This window comes from Narcine bancroftii, chromosome 5 (genome assembly GCF_036971445.1).
Source record: "Narcine bancroftii isolate sNarBan1 chromosome 5, sNarBan1.hap1, whole genome shotgun sequence".
Lineage (NCBI taxonomy): Eukaryota > Metazoa > Chordata > Chondrichthyes > Torpediniformes > Narcinidae > Narcine > Narcine bancroftii.
Genome location: NC_091473.1, coordinates 94,101,032 through 94,123,326, shown reverse-complemented (window position 1 = coordinate 94,123,326; position 22,295 = coordinate 94,101,032). Strand labels below are relative to the sequence as shown.

The following is a 22,295-nucleotide window of genomic DNA, read 5'->3' as shown; positions in this document are numbered from 1 at the left end:
GCGTAATACCGATACATAAAAAATTGTTCATGATCTCCCCCATTTTGCGAGGCTCCATGCATGGTTGACCACTCTAATTTTCTAGGGATCCCATTTTGTCCCTTCCTATCCTTTTACTTTTAATATACTTGTAGAAACCCTTTGGATTTTCCTTCACATTATCTGTCAAAGCACCTTGATGTCTTCTTTTTGGGTTCCGAATTTCCTTCTTAAGCATTCTCCTACATTTTCTATACTCTGTAAGTAGCTTATTTGCTCCTTGTTGTCTAAACCCCCTGCTTTTCTTAACCAGTTCGCCAATATCTCTTGAATACCAAAGTTCCCCATGTCTGTTAACTTTGCCCTTATACCTGGTAGGAACATGCAACCTCTGCACTTTCAAAATTTCATCCTTAAAGGCCTTCCACCTGCTGGATGCATCCTTGCCAGAAAATAATTTATTTCTATTGGATCTTCTAAGATCCTGCCTCATTTTCTCAAAATTGGCCTTTCTCCAATTCAGAACTTCAACTTACAGACCAGACCCATCCTTCTCCATAATTAATGAAACTAGAAAATGATATTATGGTCACTGGACCTAAAATGCTCACCTACACATACTTCTCCCACCTGACCTGCCTGATTCCCTAAAAGATCAAGTATTGCATCTTCTGTTGTTGGTACCTCAACATATTGATGTAGAAAACTTACTTGTACACATTTGACGAACTCCAACCCATCCAGTCCTTTTACTGTATGAGAGTACTGGTCTATGTGCAGAAAGTTGATATCTCCTACTATCACAATTTTCTGTTTCTTACACTGGTCTTCAGTCTCCCTACAGGTTTGCGGCTCCAATTCTCTTGCACTATCGGATAGTCTATAATACAGGCCTATAAGTGCCCTTCCCATTCCTCAGCTCTACCCATACGGCCTCTGTACATGAGTCCTCAGTGCTGTCCTGTCTATGCACAGCAGTGATATTTTCACTGACTAACAATACCACATCCTCCCTTGCCCTCTATCCCATCTGAAACAACAGAACCCTGGAACATTGCAACCAAGTCTCACTAATAGTAATAATGTCATAATCCCACGTGGCAATCCTCACTCTAAATTCATCCGCCTTACCGACTAATTCATCCGCCTTACCGCCTTACCTCGCATTGAAATAGATGCATGTCTTTACACGAAGTCCTTGCATGACTCTCATCGTTCTCTACCTCACTATCTGCTCTAACACTCTGTTTCCCCTCCCCCTACAAATCTAGATTAAACCCCCCCAGAACAGCACTAGTAAAACTACCCACAAGGATGTTAGTTCCCCTCCAGTTCAGGTGCAAACCGTCCTGCTGGAACAGGTCCCATCTTCCCTGGAAGAGAGCCCAATTATTCAGAAACCCGAAGCTCTCCCTCCTGTACCATCTCTTTAGCCACATGGCATGAGTAGCAAACCTGAGATTACAACTCTAGAGGTCTTTTCCTTCAACTTTTTTCCTAACTCCATAAATTGTCCTATCAGGACCTCCTCACCCTTCCTGCCCACATCATTAGTCCCTACATGAACTATGACATGTGGTTGTTCACCCTCTCTTCTGAGAATTGGGAGCACATGATCCAAGATATCATAGACCATGGCACCAGGGAGGCAATCAACCATCTGGGACAATCGATCTTTCACCCTTAAACATCTGTTTACAACTTACTTTTGCTGGTTCCTGCCTCTCATCCCTTCATAATTAGCCCTTCCCCAGTTAAGCAGTTTCCTATTTTGACTGTTTTTATCCTTTTCCATTGCTATGTTGAAGCTAAAGGAGTTGCGGTCACTCTCTCAAAATGCTCCCCCACCTGACCAGGTTCATTCCCCAAAACCAAATCCAGAACGGCCTCTCCTTTAGTCGGCTGGTCCACAGACTGTGTGAGAAATCCTTCTTCAATCCAGACCATTAAAAGGCATTCCATATTTTCCATGGCAGAACCTCTATGTCTAACAATCATTGTAGTGATATAAAGATGCTGTTGCCATTCCATGTTCTTTAATTTTATCTTTATTCTTGATTAGATTTTGAATGGATTTTTGTGTGATTTTAGCAAATGTTGTTCCATCTTCATGTTGCTTAATAATTTTCCACTTTCTTTTCCAATGTTAGCCATTTATATTTATTAAGTGTATCACCTTCACCGCATTTCCTTTTTCTGCTTATATTGTTTGTAAGGGTGCACTTTTATACAACACAATTAAAATATCACAGAATAGCCACGAACTTCCCGCTCAAAGTCTAGAGCAATTCTAAAACAAGTTAAGCAATAATGAAGTTGAATGAATGCAGCCGAGTGGCGAGCACAGTTGCTGACATCATTATTGCACCACTGTTGGTAATTCAATATTAATAAAATGTAACTTTTGTTGAATACTATATTTTTTTATATTTTTTTCTGTTTTTTTAAATATATACTTATATAAAATTGTCTTTATGGAATGTATGTTGTATTATTACTAATGATCTTTCAAATAAATAAAGTTTTTTAAAAAAGAGATTGTCCAATCTCAGAAACTAAGCAGGCTCGGGCCTGGTCATTACTTGGAGGGAAAACCACCTAGAACCACCTGGTGCTATAGACTTCTGTGAGGGGCACTGGACAAAGTGGCGACTCTCTGCCTTCCGGTAAATAAAAGTCAAAGAATTTCATGCATCTTACATTCTAAATGTAGCATCTTGTGACAATAATGGAACCTTTTTCCTTTATCTGCATTTCAACTCTCCACTACCACCTTCTGCCGCCTACCATCAAGCCAATTCTGCATTCAATTAGCCAGCTCACACTGGATCCCATGCAAACTGACCTTCCAGTACAGCCTAGCATGTGGGACCTTTTCAAAATCCTTGCTAAAGTCCATGTAGGCAATATCTTCTACCCTGCCCTCATCAATCTTCTTGATTCAAACAACTCAATCAGATTTAAGGTGAAGTAATGAGCCAGAAAATGCGGAGAATTCTTCAGAAAAGTTTAAGCCTTTATTTGCAAACAAAAGCTGAAACTCTGAAATGCCTGTTGCTATGAGACACTGCCCTTTTTTTATACAGATTTTCAGTTACTTATCAATGTTCAACTTTGATTGATGTTTTGTATCAATAAGCTCATCCTGGGTTCATTTCTCGGTTATTGTACGCTTATCACTTCTCTTTGGGCTACACTTACCTTCTTGTATCCAGCCTGTTTCAGAATAAATCACTCACCTCTATGGTTCACCTTACCTCGTCCGGTCTAACTTCTCCGATCTGATCTCCTGTTACACTCCTGATCTCATCCTGTTTGAATGCTTATTCTTCAGGTGCCTGTAACCACTATTATTTTCTTAGATTTGAATGTATGACCTTGATGTTTTCTTTTTGGACATATGTTTTAAAGTTAGCAGGCTTTGGAGTCAGCAAATTCTACACATACTATAATCAGCCAACTTTTCCACATACTGTGGCTGATCATGAATATTTTCCATAAACAGTGTAGTAAATTGTTACATATCCTGTTGGAGCTCTGCGCAGAACAGCGGCTTGTCATTACAAACACCCTTTTTCAGCAGAGGGACAGCCTTAAGACCACCTGGATGCATCCCCGATCCAAACACTGGCACCTCCTGGACTACATCCTGGTGCGAGAAAGTGACAAACGAGATGTGCTCCACACCAGGGTCATGCCTAGCGCGGAATGCCACACTGACCACCGGCTGGTTCGCTGCAAGCTCAACCTTCACTTCAAACCAAAGCCCAGGAACAATAAAGCCCCCAGAAAGAGGTTCAATGTTGGAAACCTGCAGTCAGACGAAGCGAGAAGAAACTTTCAGGCAAACCTCAAAGCAAAGCTCGACGATGCAATCCGCCTCACGGACCCGTCCCCTGAAACCCTCTGGGATCAGTTGAAGACTACCATACTGCAATCCACTGAAGAGGTACTGGGCTTCTCCTCCAGGAAAAACAAGGACTGGTTTGACGAAAACAGCCAGGAAATCCAGGAGCTGCTGGCAAAGAAGCGAGCTGCCCACCAGGCTCACCTTACAAAGCCATCCTGTCCAGAGAAGAAACAAGCCTTCCGTCGCGCATGCAGCCATCTTCAGCGCAAACTCCGGGAGATCCAAAATGAGTGGTGGACTAGCCTCGCCAAACGAACCCAGCTCAGCGCGGACATTGGCGACTTCAGGGGTTTCTACGAGGCTCTAAAGGCTGTGTACGGCCCCTCACCCCAAGCCCAAAGCCCGCTGCGCAGCTCAGACGGCAAAGTCCTCCTCAGCGACAAGATCTCCATCCTCAACCGATGGTCAGAACACTTCCAATCTCTTTTCAGTGCCAACCGCTCAGTCCAAGATTCCGCCCTGCTCCAGCTCCCTCAACAGCCCCTAAGGCTAGAGCTGGATGAGGTTCCCACCCTGGATGAGACATATAAGGCAATCGAACAACTGAAAAGTGGCAAAGCAGCAGGTATGGATGGAATCCCCCCAGAAGTCTGGAAGGCTGGCGGCAAAACTCTGCATGCCAAACTGCATGAGTTTTTCAAGCTTTGTTGGGACCAAGGTAAACTGCCTCAGGATCTTCGTGATGCCACCATCATCACCCTGTACAAAAACAAAGGCGAGAAATCAGACTGCTCAAACTACAGGGGAATCACGTTGCTCTCCATTGCAGGCAAAATCTTCGCTAGGATTCTACTAAATAGAATAATACCTAGTGTCGCCGAGAATATTCTCCCAGAATCACAGTGCGGCTTTCGCGCAAACAGAGGAACTACTGACATGGTCTTTGCCCTCAGACAGCTCCAAGAAAAATGCAGAGAACAAAACAAAGGACTCTACATCACCTTTGTTGACCTCACCAAAGCCTTCGACACCGTGAGCAGGAAAGGGCTTTGGCAAATACTAGAGCGCATCGGATGTCCCCCAAAGTTCCTCAACATGATTATCCAACTGCACGAAAACCAACAAGGTCGGGTCAGATACAGCAATGAGCTCTCTGAACCCTGCTCCATTAACAATGGCGTGAAGCAAGGCTGTGTTCTGGCACCAACCCTCTTTTCAATCTTCTTCAGCATGATGCTGAACCAAGCCATGAAAGACCCCAACAATGAAGACGCTGTTTACATCCGGTACCGCACGGATGGCAGTCTCTTCAATCTGAGGCGCCTGCAAGCTCACACCAAGACACAAGAGAAACTTGTGCGTGAACTACTCTTTGCAGACGATGCCGCTTTAGTTGCCCATTCAGAGCCAGCTCTTCAGCGCTTGACGTCCTGCTTTGCGGAAACTGCCAAAATGTTTGGCCTGGAAGTCAGCCTGAAGAAAACTGAGGTCCTCCATCAGCCAGCTCCCCACCATGATTACCAGCCCCCCCACATCTCCATCGGGCACACAAAACTCAAAACGGTCAACCAGTTTACCTATCTCGGCTGCACCATTTCATCAGATGCAAGGATCGACAATGAGATAGACAACAGACTCGCCAAGGCAAATAGCGCCTTTGGAAGACTACACAAAAGAGTCTGGAAAAACAACCAACTGAAAAACCTCACAAAGATAAGCGTATACAGAGCCGTTGTCATACCCACACTCCTGTTCGGCTCCGAATCATGGGTCCTCTACCGGCACCACCTACGGCTCCTAGAACGCTTCCACCAGCGTTGTCTCCGCTCCATCCTCAACATCCATTGGAGCGCTTACATCCCTAACGTCGAAGTACTCGAGATGGCAGAGGTCGACAGCATCGAGTCCACGCTGCTGAAGATCCAGCTGCGCTGGATGGGTCACGTCTCCAGAATGGAGGACCATCGCCTTCCCAAGATCGTGTTATATGGCGAGCTCTCCACTGGCCACCGTGACAGAGGTGCACCAAAGAAAAGGTACAAGGACTGCCTAAAGAAATCTCTTGGTGCCTGCCACATTGACCACCGCCAGTGGGCTGATATCGCCTCAAACCGTGCATCTTGGCGCCTCACAGTTTGGCGGGCAGCAACCTCCTTTGAAGAAGACCGCAGAGCCTACCTCACTGACAAAAGGCAAAGGAGGAAAAACCCAACACCCAACCCCAACCAACCAATTTTCCCCTGCAACCGCTGCAATCGTGTCTGCCTGTCCCGCATCGGACTTGTCAGCCACAAACGAGCCTGCAGCTGACGTGGACTTTTTACCCCCTCCATAAATCTTCGTCCGCGAAGCCAAGCCAAAGAAGTAGTAAATTGTTACATAGTAATGGATTAAAGAATATATAATGAATAGTACATAGGTATATTTTCCATAATATGTATCTCATGACAGCATTCAGAATTAATTGGCATCAAGAATAGCAGAAGAGTAGGTCCATCTGGACAGCAGATATAATCCATGGATTGCATTTGTTACAGCAAAGAAGTTGGTACAACAAAGAGAATCATTAACACATCTCCTCTTTCTATGCCCATTTCTCCTGACGGCAGACATTTATTCAGAATATGTGGTGATCAGCACAAGAACCTACTATTGCACAACTTGAGACTTCGAACACTCTGAACATTTTCTTTCTGTTTGACACCTATGTGTTGGACATGGATGGATAAAGTAGTTGGATACTGAATCCTAATTTTCCATAGCCCTGGTCAATGAAATTGAGATCGAACGTAAAATGTGTCATGAAACCTAATTGTGGAAAGTCTAAGTTGTATTAGAATGTAGCTTGTTGTTGACATGTTTGACAACTCCTGATTGGCCTCTTCAGCTATCAAAAGCATTCTGGGGAGAGAGTAGTATTCTTTGTCCCTCTCCCCTCTTTCTCTGACAATATTTATACATGCAAGGCTTGCCTTTACTGGCACCTCACTAAATGTGATTAGGACACCTTCTGAATGCAAATTTTCAATGCTGAATCCACAACATATTAGTCTGTACCTTGCACATCAACAGATCAACAGCAGTTGTAACTTTTTAGTTTTGATACATTAATTATCTGACAATCAGACTCATAATCTTCAAAGAAAGACTTTCTGCTTCTCAAATATTTTTGAACACTTCATTTATAAATTGTTAAACCACAATAATAGTTATATTACATTCAATTCTAAATTATTTCAAAAGTAATTGTACATGTAGTATATATCATCCCAACCCCCCCTACCCACCCTCCCATCTCCCATCCCCCTCCCCTAAAAGAAAAGAAAGAAAAATGAAGAAAGAAATAAAATCTGGAGAATGCCAAGAAAATAAAAACATTCAAACTGTAAAGTCAATTGGAGGTTACCAAGAAGTGAGGACTTCAGAGAGCCAACCATACATGCAAACCAAAATTTTATAAATATGGGCTCCATATTTTCCAAAAACATTATTTATCTCACAGATGATGAGTGAGATAATGGTATACAACTATGAAGTTCTGCATGCCATCTTTCCATGCCTAAATCTATTTCTGACTTCCATGATATTGCTATACATTTCCTAGAAACTGCTAAAGCAATTAACACAAATTTAATTTTAATTTTGACCTTATAGCCTTAATATTACTCAATAAAAATAACATTGGATCCTGTGGGAATTTGACCCCTGTAATTTGTTCCCAAAGATTACCTACCTACAAAACTGTCCAACTTTAGGACATTGCCAAGTTGAATGTAAAAAAGTTCCAATCTCAGATCTACATCTAAAACATAATCTGATATGGCAGATTTAATCTATTAATTTTTGTGGAGTCAAATATAATTGATGTAAAAAATTATATTGAACTAATCTATATCTTACATTATAAGTTTAGTCATATTATTCTTACACAACTTCATCCAATCTTTTTCATTTATTTGAGTATTTAAATCTACTACCATCTTAATCTTGATTTATGCACTCCAATACTGGGGGCCTTAGTTTGAAAAAAGTTATACATTACTGAAATAAATTTATTTACAATAGTGTTACAAATCAGCAATTTTAATTCACTTTGATTAGGTAATGCCAAAGTAGGAACTATTTTGTCAGATTTAAAAACTTGTTAGTAACAAAATAAAGTATTACTAGGTACATTTATTTTTTTCCCTCATTCTTTCAAATGTTATAAATCTCCCATCCTCAAAACAATCTTCAATCCTCTTGATGCCCTTTTGTCTCCAAATCCTCAAAAATTGGTTATCCATTGAAAAAGGAATAAGCTTATTTTGACAAAGAGGCATTTTCCTAGATATTAAACATTTCATACCAATTTCATTATCAATATTGTTCCACAACTTAATCAAATGTTACAAAATAGATGATTCTCCACTTCCAAATAGCAATTTAGAATTCCATTTATAAATAAAATCCTGGGGATTCATATTCCCTATTGCATTAAATTCAATAGGCGCCCAAGCTGGAATATTATGTAAACTAAATAATACATTTATAAATCTCAATTGAGCTGTTATATAATAATTATTAAAATGAGGAAGATGTAAACCCCTTGATTCATATTTCCAAGTTATTTTTTCCAAAGAGACCCTTGGCATTTTATCTCTCCATCTATAAACTGTTGATTCCTTTCCAAAAATAATATGGCATTAAAAGTGGCAAATGATCAGTTAAAATTCTGGCCTTATAATCTATATTCATAACATTTCCTTGCAATTGTGCCAAAATTAAAAATAAATCTATCTTAGTTACCACTGGAGGAACTCAGACCATCAAGCAGTATAAGTGTGAGGGAAAAAAAAATGGTTGACCTTTTGGGTTGGTTGACATCTACTGTTTTCCATATTATTAAAAGATTTGACAAATGTGGGGTGTTGCATTTCAGTAAAAATAACCAGAATAGGACATATACAGTTAAGGGGAGGGCATTGAGGCATGCAGAAGAGCAAAGGGACCTGGGGGTTATGGTATAGAATTCACTGAAGGTGAATTCCTGTGTAGACAGGGTGGTTAAGAAGGCATATGGTATGCTGGCCTCCATAAATCATAGAATAGAGTATAGGAGCTGGTAGGTGATGCTGCAGCTGTTTAAGGCATTGGTGAGGCCAGGTTTGAGGTACTGTGCTCAGTTCTGGTCTCCAAATTATAGAAAGGATATAGATAAGGTGGAGAGGGTGCAGAGATTTACAAAGATGTTGCCTGGCTTACAGCATCTAGATTACAGGGAGAGATTAAGGAGACTAGGACTTTATTCATTGGAACTTAGATGACTGAGATGGAACTTGATAGAGGTATTTAAAATTATGAAAGGAATAGATAGACTAGACATAAACAGACTCTTTCCCCTGAGGGCAGGGGAGGTTGGAACAAGAGGCCATGAGTTAATATTAGGAGAAATATTAGAGGTGGCTTTTTCACTCAGTGAGTGGTGGCAGAATGGAATGAACTTCCGAATGAGATAGTTGTGGCAGGGACCCTTCTGTCATTTTAGAGAAGGTTGGATGTGTACATGGAGGTGAGGGGGTTAGAGAGTTATTGGCGGTGAGCGGGAGGTTTGAGCTAGTGGAGTTGTTCTAGTGAACTGGTGTGGACTCGAAAAGCCAACATGGCCTGTTTCCGCTCCGTAAATGGTTATATGGTTATAATGTCTATGAGAATAAAAAGAATAGTCCTTTTCTTTAGGGTTTAATCTCCTCCAAATATCAATGAAATTCAAATCTTTCATAACATTCAAAATTCCCTTTGCTGCTTTAGCTTGAGTAATTGATTTGGGTTTTTTTAAATCCAAAACTGGATCAAAACAGCAATTAAAATTCTCTCCTACCAATTTTCTTTGGTGTGTCTCAGCTAAATACATAAATGTAGCTCTAATAAATCCTTCACCATCTATGTTTGGTGCATAAATGTTCATCAAAATCCAATCTTCATAATAAATTTGACAATTTACTAATACAAACCATCCCACAGGATCAGTAATCACTTTATGAATTGTAATAGTTAACTTTTTTTAAATAAAATTGCCACACACCTTGCTTTACAGTTAAAAGTAGAAGCTACCACTTGTCCAACCCAATCTCTTTTGAATTTCTGATCCTCTTTCTCAGATAAAAGAGTTTCTGTAAAAAAGCAATATCAACTCTAATTTTCTTCAAATAAGCCAACACCTCTTTCTTTTTATCTGATTATTAAGTCCATTAACATTATAATTTATAAAATTCAAAGTTTTACTATTTGCCATTAGATTAAGTTCAGAAAATCCGTAACTCCCCTCTGCCTCTCCTCTTAGGCCTCCCACATCACAAAATCATTAACTACACCTGGCATCTCCATCAAGAAAAAGAAAATAAAAATATAAAAAAGAAAGAGAAAAAAATGCAAACTACCCCCCCCCCCAAAAAAAGTCCTGCAAAAAAAAAAAAATCAATACTATCACCCTCATTTGTGCAGGTGGTTCACAGCTAGGGAAGGAGAAGGAAAAAAAACCGAGAAAAAAAAACAATTTTTGAATAGTCATCAAGGTGAGCAATTTCCTGCTGTAACATCCCCTTATCTGACATTTGCAACTTCTCAATCTGTCATATGCCTACTGTTAATAAATCAACTTGCTGGTCCATTTTATTATTTGGAAGAGAATTCGCAAATTCTAAAGCTTCCATTTCATTGTCAAAAATTTTTGCCTGATTATTCCCCGGAAAACCTTTTTTAAGTATTGCAGGATGGAGAAAAGAAAACTTATAGTCCTCCTTCCAGACTTTACAGGATTAAATTCCTTTCTCCTCTTCACCACATTCACACTAAGATCTGCATTAAAAAATATCTTTTCATCAACCACAATCAAAGGGCCCCAAAATTGATGAGCTTTCTGAACCTCTCCTCTCAAAATAGTCTCTTTATCTTGATAACAAAGACATCTAATCAAAACTGAGTGTGGCAATTGACCCACCAATGGTTTCTTTCTAAGTGCTCCATGTGTTCTATCCATTTCAAGACCATTTGGAAATTTTCAGGTCCCAAATTCTCCAGAATCTATTTTTGAAAAAAACTGCATTGCATTAGGACCTTCAAACCCCTTCTGGCAATCCAACAATCTTCATATTATTTCATTGACTATGATTCTCTAGTGTATCAAATTTTTATAAAAGTTCAACACTCCACGCCATAACTGAATCTTCAAGCTTATTAACCACATCCTTACATTGATCCACTTCATCATGATATTCTTGTAAATTTTCTTCAACTTTTTAAAATTGCGTTTTAACGTTATCAACCACTTTAACATAACTCTTCATCTCTTCCTTAATTATTTTCCTTTAACATATTCAAATCACATCTAATAGGTCCATACTATAAATCTATTTTCTGACTCATTGCTTGCAACTGAGTCATCAATTGCCCTTTAACTTCAGGCAACTTTGCCTGCACTGCCTCTTCTTGGAATTAAGCCTGTTGGTATTGGTCTTCTGTCTCCTTCTCCAGTTGTCTTCTTTGATCTTCCTCTTTTTGCCTCCACATACAAGGGGGAAGGTCTTGAAATTCAACCTTAGTGAGAGCTGATTTTTCAGTCTCCCACTGGAATTCTGACCGATCTGTTCAGCGCAATCGCAAAAGTTTCTGCATGTGCTCTTGTTCTTGCAAGTTTTGTATTTCCATAGTCTTCTTCAGGACACCGGTGCCATCTTCTTCGGCTCCCCAAAGAGATGGTGCCGAGGTCACTTGAACTCTTGCTACCCATCACTCTTGTCACTTGTGGAGGAGGAAAAAATCTAGCCTGAGGCACAGCAGTCGAGGAAGGCCCAATTTTTTTCAAATATTGAAACTTCTTTTAAAGCTAATTTTCTAGTTGTTGGTGGCTTTCCCTTTCTCGCAGCCATAGTCAAACTGTGCAGGTAAGTCTTAAAATAACATAACTAATGAAAAAATGTTAACTTTTTTTGTTCAGTTATTAATTAATTCTCCCTGGGGAGGTGCTTTCCCACATCCTTTGCTCACACCATCACACCTCAACCCTCTGCTTCTCAATTGCGATCAACGTTCCAAATATATGAGGCTACACACAGGTGTTAGGCCCTTTTATTAAAATGTGTTTTTGGTTTTGGATACTGCAAATCATGTTTATGCCTAGCTCTGTGTGATGGGACATAACACTGCAATCTTGAATAATTATATGGATTATCCCTGCCTTTACAAAGTCAGGTAAGTTATCTACTGCCTGGCAGTTAGACACAAATCCATCAAATTTCTCTGCTAGTGTGGCTTAGTTCTGCACGGTTCACATAAATAAAGGATTGGTGGAGCAAAATAAATGTGGAAGATCCAAATGTAAGATTTCTTTTCAATAACAGCAGAAATATTCTGTTCTCCTTTTTTATTTAATCAGGTTGAAAATGAATCGTGCCCTTTTGATCTTCATTCTTGGAATCAAAAAATTGAAAAAATCAAAGATTTAGGGGGCCTTCATTCATTTAGTTCTGTAAATACACAATCTAGCTCAAAATCACATGACATATTAAAGTCCGTTGATAAACCATTGAAACTGCCTGTAAAATCAATGAGAAAATCCACAAAATCACAGCACCAATGTATATATTTATTGGCAGACGATGGGACAATCAAACCTTTGGAGACAAAACAGCACGTGAAGAGTATAACCACCCAGACTTGTGAAATGGAAGACCAACTCAGCAAAATGCAAAACAATGTCGCATCTGACCGAGCTTTGCCAGAGGTGCACAAAAATGTCACAAGTACCTTAAATGCTGCACCATGTGTGGTGCTCCCAAATAGGCCCCTTAACACTAGTTCACCCCTCCATAGAACTGTGAAAGAATCCATAAATTGTAAGGCCCTGGCAGGAGAACAAAACCTGAAGAACAAAGACATTAGTGTGACGTATCGATCCAAAATTACAATGAGTAATAAGATTTTGTTCCATTTGGCTGTCAAGGCATTGCAGCGCTCAGAGGAAAAAAATACAAATGATCAAAAAGTTCTGCATTTGGACTGAATCATGGAGATTCTATTCCAGCTCCAAAATTATCTTTATCCTTCTCCTGTACTACTAACATGATGTCTATAAGCTCAATTGCCCACGAGGACCTCGACCCAAAATCAAAATCCAAGCCTTCACCAATCATATATTCAAAGGCAAAGTCAAAAGGCAGTGCACCAGGATCTATAACCACAGATCACGGTGCCCAAGCAACATCTAGGGTGTTGCACAATCATCAGATCTGAATTTGTGGCTACACCTGCACCAAAACATGAAAACTTTACAATCTCTTCACTCTTGAAAACACTTATAGCTTCACTGAACATTAGAAAGCTTAGGGGAAAATTAGTGGATAATCAATCAATGGAAGACAAAGACATGAAGGAAGCAATGGTGCTCGAATCTTCAATCACGTTTCAAGAGAAAAGAACCTAGTCATGTGAACAAGGGTTTTGAAAAAATATGAACTTGGTTCCTTCAATGTCCCAAAGGCCGATGCAGGTAACAAGAAGAATTTCTGAAATTATATTTTTTCTAAGCTAAAAGCGAAAAATACTTACATCAACCGAGGCATGCGCAAGAAATTCTTAACTTATAAATTACATCATGAGACTATTAATTATTAGGTTCCATAATATTAGTTAAAACAACAGCAACTTACAGAACATTATCAAATAAAATTAAACAGAGTCAAGTCAAGAGATTATATGGCCTGGTCAAAGAGTTGGGTTTCAAAGAGGACTTTAACACAAGAAAGAGATGTAGAGAGGATGGAGAGATTATGGTGGGGGGGACAATTTTTGAAAAATTAAAGAATCCACAGTAAAAGATAAAGCTGCCCAATGGTGTAAAATTGAATTCAGGGGTATTTAGAAGGCTGGAATCTGGAGACTAGGTGATTCAGAGGTTTGTAGGATTATAAACAGATTACAGAGGTAGCAAGACATGATTAAGGGATTTATAAATAAGGGAACTGCAATTTTAATATTGAAGCTCTTCAAAAGTTAAAAGAGGAAATACATATATAAAAATTTTCATAATCTCAGTATTTCATATATCAGAATTTTATTTTATATTACTTCACAATATATTCTTTGATGGAGAGAAACTTTCTTAGTTGTTTGCTCCTACACTCAGTTGTTTCTGAAATGTGAAAAGCCAAATTAGGCAGAGCCAAGAAGCAATAAGCAATTGAAAAAATTCATGAGAATTGTGCACAAAATCTCCCAACAGTTGTGGCAATGTATAAATCAGGAAAAGAGAGCCATGTATAACAAGGACATGACAATAATTATGGGGATTTATGCATTGACTGGGAAAATAAGGTTAGCAGTGGCAGGATGGAAGAACATCCCATAAATATTCCATATTGAGGAACCAACAAAAAGTGGAAAAAAATTAAACTGCAAATGGACGAAATAAAAACAAAATGCAGAAAGTTTTGAGCTCATCCATCAGGCAGCATCAGTCCAGAGAAAAACAGAGTTAACATTTCATTTCAAAATCGCTTTCTTTGAAGTGGGAAAATGGGGAAAAGATTGGTTTAAGTTGCAGAAGAGGAAAGTGCTGAAAGGTTCAGCAGGTCATGCTGCCCGACCTGCCGGATTTCTCCAGCACTTTGCTGTATTGCACTAGGCATCTACATCAGCAGATGTTCTTGTTTAATACCTTGGTTTTAAGTTGCTGAGAAGAAATGTTCAGGACAAAAGGAATATTTGTGACAGGGTAAGGTTAGGTTTGCCATGGGAATCAGGTGTCAGTGAACCTATCCGATTAAAAAGTTAATAAGGACTGTTAAAAACTAAAAAAAAAAGGTGGCAAATAAAAGCTGTTAAACACAGATCAAAGTGATAGAAAATAGTGAGGAAATCAAGTGATATTGATAGGGAGAGAAAAAATTATAAGCACAGTTAATTTTTGGCAATACTGACCTGTTCTGATACAGAGAAAATGAGTTACTTGAGAGGACTACATTTAATTTTAAGTCCACAAGGCTGAAAAAAGCCCAGACAGAAAATGTACAACTGTTCTAAAGTTTACATTAAGTTTTAGTTCAAGCAGCCACAAATAGGACAGAGTAGGAGTGTGATTAAAGTGACAGAAAACTTGAAGTTCCCCTGCAGAGTAGGTTTGATGTCTCCTGTGTAGTGGAGACTACATCATGAGTACCCAATGCAGTTCACTAGGTTTCAGGAAGTATCAGTGGGCCACTTGGAGGACTACTGGTTTCTCTGAACAGGTAAAAAGACAGATGCTGATCCTTATGTGTTGTATAAGAAAGTACCAAAAGAAATGAAGTAGAGATTCACGAGTGAGGTGAACAGTGTCTTTGGAATGTAGAAAGGGCAGGGGGGGGAGGGGAAACCATGTCAGGTGGTGGGATTTTATTAAACATTTTAGAAACTGTAGAAAATGATCTGTTGAAGGTGGTGTAGAAAGTGAGTACGGAGGAATAATAGGGGAGGTATGAAAAATTGATGAGACATTGTCAACAACTGTAGAGATAATGTGTGAGATGATGCACTTTGGGAATTCAAAAATAAATAGGGCATGTTGTATTCTGACAACTCTGGTAAGGATGCTGATCAATGTTGGTGAACAGGGGGATCTTGGGGTTCAAGTGAATAGATGTCTGAAAATGGCAACATAAATAATGTTGAAACATCACAAAAATTTGGTTAGATATACAGAGTATTATGTGCAGTTCTGGTCACCACACTAGAAGGAGGATATGGTTGCACTGGACAGAGTGCAAAAGAGATTCACCAGGTTTCTGACTGGACTGGAAACAGATTCAAAGTTTTGGGCTTGTTTTCCCTGAAGCAAAGGAGGTTGAGGACCTGGTAGAAGTATCTAAAATTATAAGAGTCAAAGACAGAGTTCATTCAAAATACTTTTCCCATGGTAAGGGTATCAAAAATAAGGGTATCCAAGTGAGAGAAAAGAATTTTAAAGAGGTTTTGAGCAATTTCTTTTATATAGAGAGTAGCTGAAATCTGAAACGTTGCTGAAGAAGGTGGGGGAATCAGAATTACTATGTTTTAGAAATATTTAGGCAGGGCAGGGCATGGGTGGAAACAAATATAATGCAGGCAGATGAGATTAGTGCAAGTGGGAAAAAATATCAGCATAGATATGGTGAACCAAAGGTCCAATTTCTGTGTTGTATTAGATCATGATTCTGTGACCACGGGTGTCAGAATCAGTGATCTTACGATAGATATTGGTCATGAACCTATCCTCTGAGATGGAGGTAGAAAGTAAGCCATTAATGGCTTGAATGGCAGATTATCATTATTCATTGAATGGCCTATTTTTGCTTGTGTTTTTCTAATCTCTACAGATCAAACCACGAACAGATCCTGAGCAAAAAAGGGGGTGGGGGTGGGGGAGTTGGGGGGGATGGGTTCCTCCATGAAAGAGGTGAAGAGGAAATTTGAGAAGCTAACAATTACTGTTCATTACCTAGAGCATCATAATAGCACCTATAAAGACTGCCATAAATTCCAAATAAACCAAAATAAGTATGAAGGATTCAGTAAATGTATCCTAAGAAAATACATGGTTAACTAGAAGTAATATTAGATATGTATTTTATTGTAGATACAGAAACCATTGACTCAGCTCCCTGACTGCTCTTTCAGCTCATCAGAAAATGATCTGTTCAACATACTCTCCATCAACTTCAATTGTCAGCCTATTACGCAATGCTTACACAGGCAGTGTGCTTAGAGTGATTTACTTTAATGTCACAATAAAAAAAACTTCACAACTCATATTTCTCAGTGTTAGAAGTATGAATGTTTATAAAATGCATATTTTTGTTTGAAAGATGATGCTAAATTTCACATTTCTGCCTTTTACTGCAGGTGCAAATGATGCTTCTAACTTCACTGTTATTCCCAATGAAAATCTATGTTAATCTCACTGTATTGAATTACAGTAAAAACCCCATTATCTGACACCTATGGAAGTTTGTAGATGCTGGATAAATGAATTTGCTGGTTGCTTGAGATTGCATGTTGCAAGGATTGGCAAACTGACCACCAGGTGGCACCAATTTTAAACGTGCGTATTTTTGCTCTATTTAGCTTCAGCAAATTTTTTTGCCAGTTGCTTGCATTCGGATAACGGGGATTTTGCAGTATGATGTTCTCACACAAGAATGGCATTGCATTCATATTTCATCTTTATTTGGACAAAGTTGATCAGTGATTGCCAACAAATTTCAATTCACGAGAGGCCCTGAAACACTAAAGATTCTCTCCTTGTACTTTTGTAATTTATCAGCGTGGGGAAATTGTTCTTCATTTGTAGGCTTTTGGGAGATGTCTAGGAATTCTGCAAAAGTAAATGAATAAATACTCAGAAATAATTAACAGAGGGGAAGAATTTCTGTGTGTTTGTCAAATGCTCTGAAGAAAAGTGTGCCGAGATAATCCCCGCTAAAGGAAATAGCTTCCAGACTTCCAGATAAAAAAATAGACAGAGGACTTAGATTTAATCTAAATTCTGCAGCTAGATTCTCAGGCACTGAGATACATTTTAACTCTATACACATTAGTGGAGATGTGAAAGGATAGATTGGTTCCCCCAGAAGTTTAATACAATTTTGAAAATAATATTAGTCAGAGCAAATATGCCAGTTAAACTTGTAATTATGCTCTTAAATTAGCCCTGTAAGGATACATTCTGTCATTAGACAATGAGTATCAAATTATTACAAGTTGTGTTTGCATTGCTAATTTGATTCACCATGCCTGTCTTGATCGGAGAAATTAAATTCAGAAACATGACACTGGTCTGAATAACAATGACAAATGAAAAAAATAAGGAAACAAATGAAAAAGAGGAAAGTAAATAATAATGTTGGAGAAGAGAGAAAAAGGGATTGATAGCCAATCACTATCAGGAACAAAGAGTAGGATTTCATTTGAGAGTTTTTGTCATTCTCAATGCCATTGAAAGTATGGGGGCAATGACTAAGGTAATGCTAACAATGGAACTAACCTTAACCAATAAAGGTTAGGAAAGTGTATTGATAGTTACCGACTCTCCCACAATATATATTCTCACATATACCAAAGAAGAGAAACGATTATTAAAAACAAAGAAAAATACCAATGAAACTGAGATTCATTAGGGTATTTGGGTTGGTGGGAACAGGGTCCTTGGAATAATCCCCTTATCCATTTAGACTATCTACTGCTGTAGATGAGAACACCACAAACTGCTTATTTAAATATTAAAAACCATTGTGGCTAGGTGAAAACAGACTCTGAAGCCTGACATTGATTCCCTTCAGCAGTTGAGGGAAATAAAGGCACCACATCTATTGTGAAACAATTAGCTGTAATAATGTACAAAATGGATGGTTCAGGAATGAAACACATCCCTTGAACAATAAATTAATACATTCAATTCATTGACACACTTTAAATAACTCGAGAGGCTGAAACTGCTGTACAGGCTTTTATTCACAATGGACAAGGACCTCATCCTGTGCCATGATCCGGGCTTTCTGGGGAAAGGTCAGGGTGTTAGAGGGAGGGGCCACAGGTACAGTCACAGGATGGGGTGGAGCCAGGTAATCAGGAATACAAAAATTCGGGGAGGGTGTGGCATGATGGCGTAGGTTGGAGACGTGGAAATACACCTCTCCCGGCAGAATTAATTAAAACCCAAATTTTAAAAAAATTACAATATTGAGATTTGTTCTGAACCTAACTCCAATGGCTAGAAAGAAATCAAAGACTCAAACTGCAAAGAAAACGATTAATAAAGAGGTAGGACAACTGAAGAAACTGAGTCAATCTTAACCACGGCGCCTTTGGAATTGCCTCCTCTCCCTCCGAGATTGACTCGAGCTGCGACAGCTATAATTAATGTATCTCAAGCACTGCTTCTCCCGGGAACCAGCAAAGATGACACTGGAGTTTAGAAGAGGACGTTGAACTGCAAACGTCACAAGAACAAATTTTTATGCATACACACAACTGAATCGATGTCATTGCAAGGAGCAACTGAGCCAGCCAAGCCCAGGTCTGCTAGCATTACTAGTCAGACCAGGACTAAGCAAATGGCTTGCAAACAATCAAGCCCAATTCCATCATCAAGTGAAGAAGAGGAAGAAGAAGAAATGTATGAAGAATTGGAGGGAGTAAGGTTATTATATCATGGAGAAGAGCCCCAGTTTACTCAAGGAATGGAGTGAACAAAGTTTGAATATTCTAAAGTTAATTTCACAGTGCAGATCCTTCAGATCAGTTTCCTTTACTTATGGAACAAATGAATAGAATGATTAAACATATGGATTTACAATTAATGTCTGTAAGATCTGATCCAATACACAATTTCAGTACCTTAAAGGTGAAATGAATTTTATTAAATTAGAAATGGCAAAATATGCTAAAACTGTGGATGAGGTTAAAGTTCAGAAAATAGAAGCTAAACAAGATTATCATTTTGATGTAGAACAATGTAAAGATACAGTTAATAAAATGAAAGATTATTTTATGGCTTGGAAGCTCAAAGGAAAGAAGTCCTACAGAAAATTGATGTATTAGAGGATCATAGCCACAGAAATAATGTTAAAATTGTTGGACTGCCTGAAGATTTGGAAGATCCCAATCCAGTACAATTTTTTCAAAGATGGAATCAGGAAATTATGGGGCCTGAAAACTTTCCAAATGGATAGAGCACATAGAGCTAATAGAAATAAACCATTTCCGGGACAAGCACCACACTTATTTCTGATTAGATGTTTACATTATCAAGATAAAGAAATGATATTAAGATTGTCAGTCCAAAATGCTAAGAAGCAACAAGACCCTTAAATGATTGGAAATAATAGAGTATTTTTCTATGCAGATTTGAGTAGGTCTATTGTTAAAAGAAGAAAAGAACTTAACGCTGCAAAATCTGTCCTTTGGAAGAAGGGATATAAATTTATTTATTGATATCCAGCTATACTTAAAGTTTTTCTGGAGAAAATCAATTACGATTTTTTTACTGACGAAGGCGAAAATTTGGAATTTGCTAATTCTTTGCCTAATAATAAACAAGATCTAATTCAGAGCCAATCTGTTCAGAAAGTGAAATTGAGTCAAGAGATGCTGTAAGATAAATATATTTGTGCATATTCTGTCTGGAGGAGATGAACTTTTTGTCTTCTCCTTCCGCAGCTGCATGCCATTTCGTGGCAAGAGCCACTTCCTGTATAATAGAGGGAAATAGTACTTTTTTTTTATTATCAGTACTTGTTTTTGTTTTATCTTTAGATGTTTTTGCTTCTTTTTTTCTGAAGATGTCAGTTATTTTTGAAAATTTCAGTGGAGGTGGGATCTACTGGGATGGGTGGCAAGAGTTACATATTTTTAAAACTTTAGATATGGCTGTTAATAACCTATTAAATTTTGTAACTTTTAACGTGAATGGGCTTAATAACACAATTAAGAGAAAAAATGGGCTTATATTAAAAATTTGAGGGTTGATATTGCTTTTATACAAGAGGTACATTCAACTAAAAAAGAACATTAAAAATTAAAAAGAGAGTGGGTAGGTCAAGTTATAGCTCCTTTTAATTCTAAGGCAAAAGGAGTTGGTATTTTGATTAATAAGAAATTAACTTTTAAATTACAATCTGTTGTAACAGATTCTGGGGGGAGATTTGTTTTTGTAGATTGTCAAATTTACTCTAAATATATATATGCACCTAATATTGACTATGAAAAATTTATTCAGGATTCTTTTTTACACCTTGTTGAAGCACATGAAAATGTGTTAATTGGTGGGGATTTTAATTGTTTTTAGATCCATTATTGGATAAGTCACAAAAATCAGTTACGAGAACAAAACAGCTAAAACAGTCTTGACTTGATGAAGGGCTAGAATTTAGTTGATATTTGGAGAAAATTAAATCTGAAAGAAAAGGATTATTCATTTTATTTTTACAGATGTGATTCTTATTCAAGAATAGATATGTTTTTAATGTCAGCTCAATTATAAGGATGAGTTACAGCTGCAGAATATAAGGCTAGGATTTTTATCAGACCATTCACCTCTTTTGATTTCATGTATAGTTTCTGAAAAAAGAAAAATAATTTTAAAGATGGAAGTTTAAAGAATTCTTCATTATTGAGAAATGTTGAATTTTGTAATTATATAAGAGAAAAAAATTAGATATATTTAAATATTAATCTGATTCAGTTGACAATAAATTTATTCTATGGGATGCCTTAAAAGCTTATTTAACAGGTCAAATAATAAGTTATTCAACTAAAATTAAAAAGAAATAGAGAATTTAGAATAAGATTTGCAGTAGAATATCTGGACGAAAAAAGAGATTTAATAAATAAGAAATTATATTATAATTCAATAAAAACTTATAGAACAGAGAAATTAATTGAGAAAACTAAACAGATGTACTATGAGCTGGGGGAAAGAGCACATACAGTTTTGGCTTGGTAATTGAAGACGGAACAAACTTCAAGGCCTATTAATGTTATTACGAGAAACTCAAAAATTACTTATATCTAGATCAACTAGACAAGGACATCCATTATATCCACCTTTATTTGTTTTTAGCATTTGAACCTTTAGCACATTTAATAAGACAAGATACTAACATTAAAAGAATTAAAGTTAGCAGAGAGGAATTTAAGATTAATTTATTTGCTAATGATGTTTTGATTTATATAACAGATCCTATGAATTCTTTGCATTCATTATGTGTGAGTTTGAGAGAATATGGTGAAATATCAGGTTATAAAATTGATTGGTATAAAAGTGAAATTATGCAATTGGTTGATGGGGATCATAATCAATGTAAACAAATTGTTCAGTTTAGATCGTCAGATAATGAAATTAAATATATAAGGATTAAAATGTAAGTGAAGTGAGGAAAAGAGCAAAGGAAAATAAGAATTTAAAATACTAATTAAGAATATATTAAATGCTTAATATGTTCCAATGTTTGTGAATGTCAGAAACATTGAAAGAAGTTGAAGAAGTTTGATAGTTGGTTCAGCATTGGGCACAGCTTATCCAGCCCAGCTTTTCAAGCATTTTAACAGGATTCACAATTCCAATTAGCAGGCCATTGCCATTCCGATGAGAGTAAGTTTCAGAGCTTTTACATGCTCTCCACCTGCACTAATACAAGTTATTGACACAATCCTTTTTAATGTTTTGCAATGTATGAAACATTCAGAGCTCTACCACCACACACATCATTTCTTTCTCCTCCACTTTCAGCATTTCTCAGGGACCATTCCTTTCACAGGTCCCTGCCCCATTTTTACATTCCAACCAACCATTCTTAAAATAGTTATTCTTGCAGACCCCACAAAGCAGAGCTGGTATCATCACATTATTGCTACAGTGACTAGTAGAAAGAGGAAAATCACTTAAAAAATGCTGCCTACAGCAACCACAGAACAA

At 37.9% G+C, this 22,295-nt stretch overlaps 1 protein-coding gene across 9 annotated transcripts in view; it reads left to right on the top strand.

Annotated features, from left to right (window-relative positions):
- LOC138763731 (uncharacterized) overlaps nucleotides 1-16,632 on the top strand; it is a 52,004-nt gene extending 35,372 nt beyond the window's left edge. For 7 of the 9 annotated variants that reach the window (XM_069938403.1, XM_069938397.1, XM_069938399.1 and 4 more), the window contains exons 7-8: nucleotides 12,243-13,355; nucleotides 16,458-16,632. In XM_069938403.1, coding sequence (XP_069794504.1) covers nucleotides 12,243-12,869 — 627 coding nt within the window. In that variant the 3' untranslated portion in view covers nucleotides 12,870-13,355; nucleotides 16,458-16,632. Of the gene's footprint in view, nucleotides 1-12,242; nucleotides 13,356-16,457 lie in introns of those variants that run through there. The other 2 variants (XM_069938404.1, XM_069938406.1) reach the window with 2 other exon arrangements.
- Nucleotides 16,633-22,295: the final 5,663 nt, after the last annotated feature.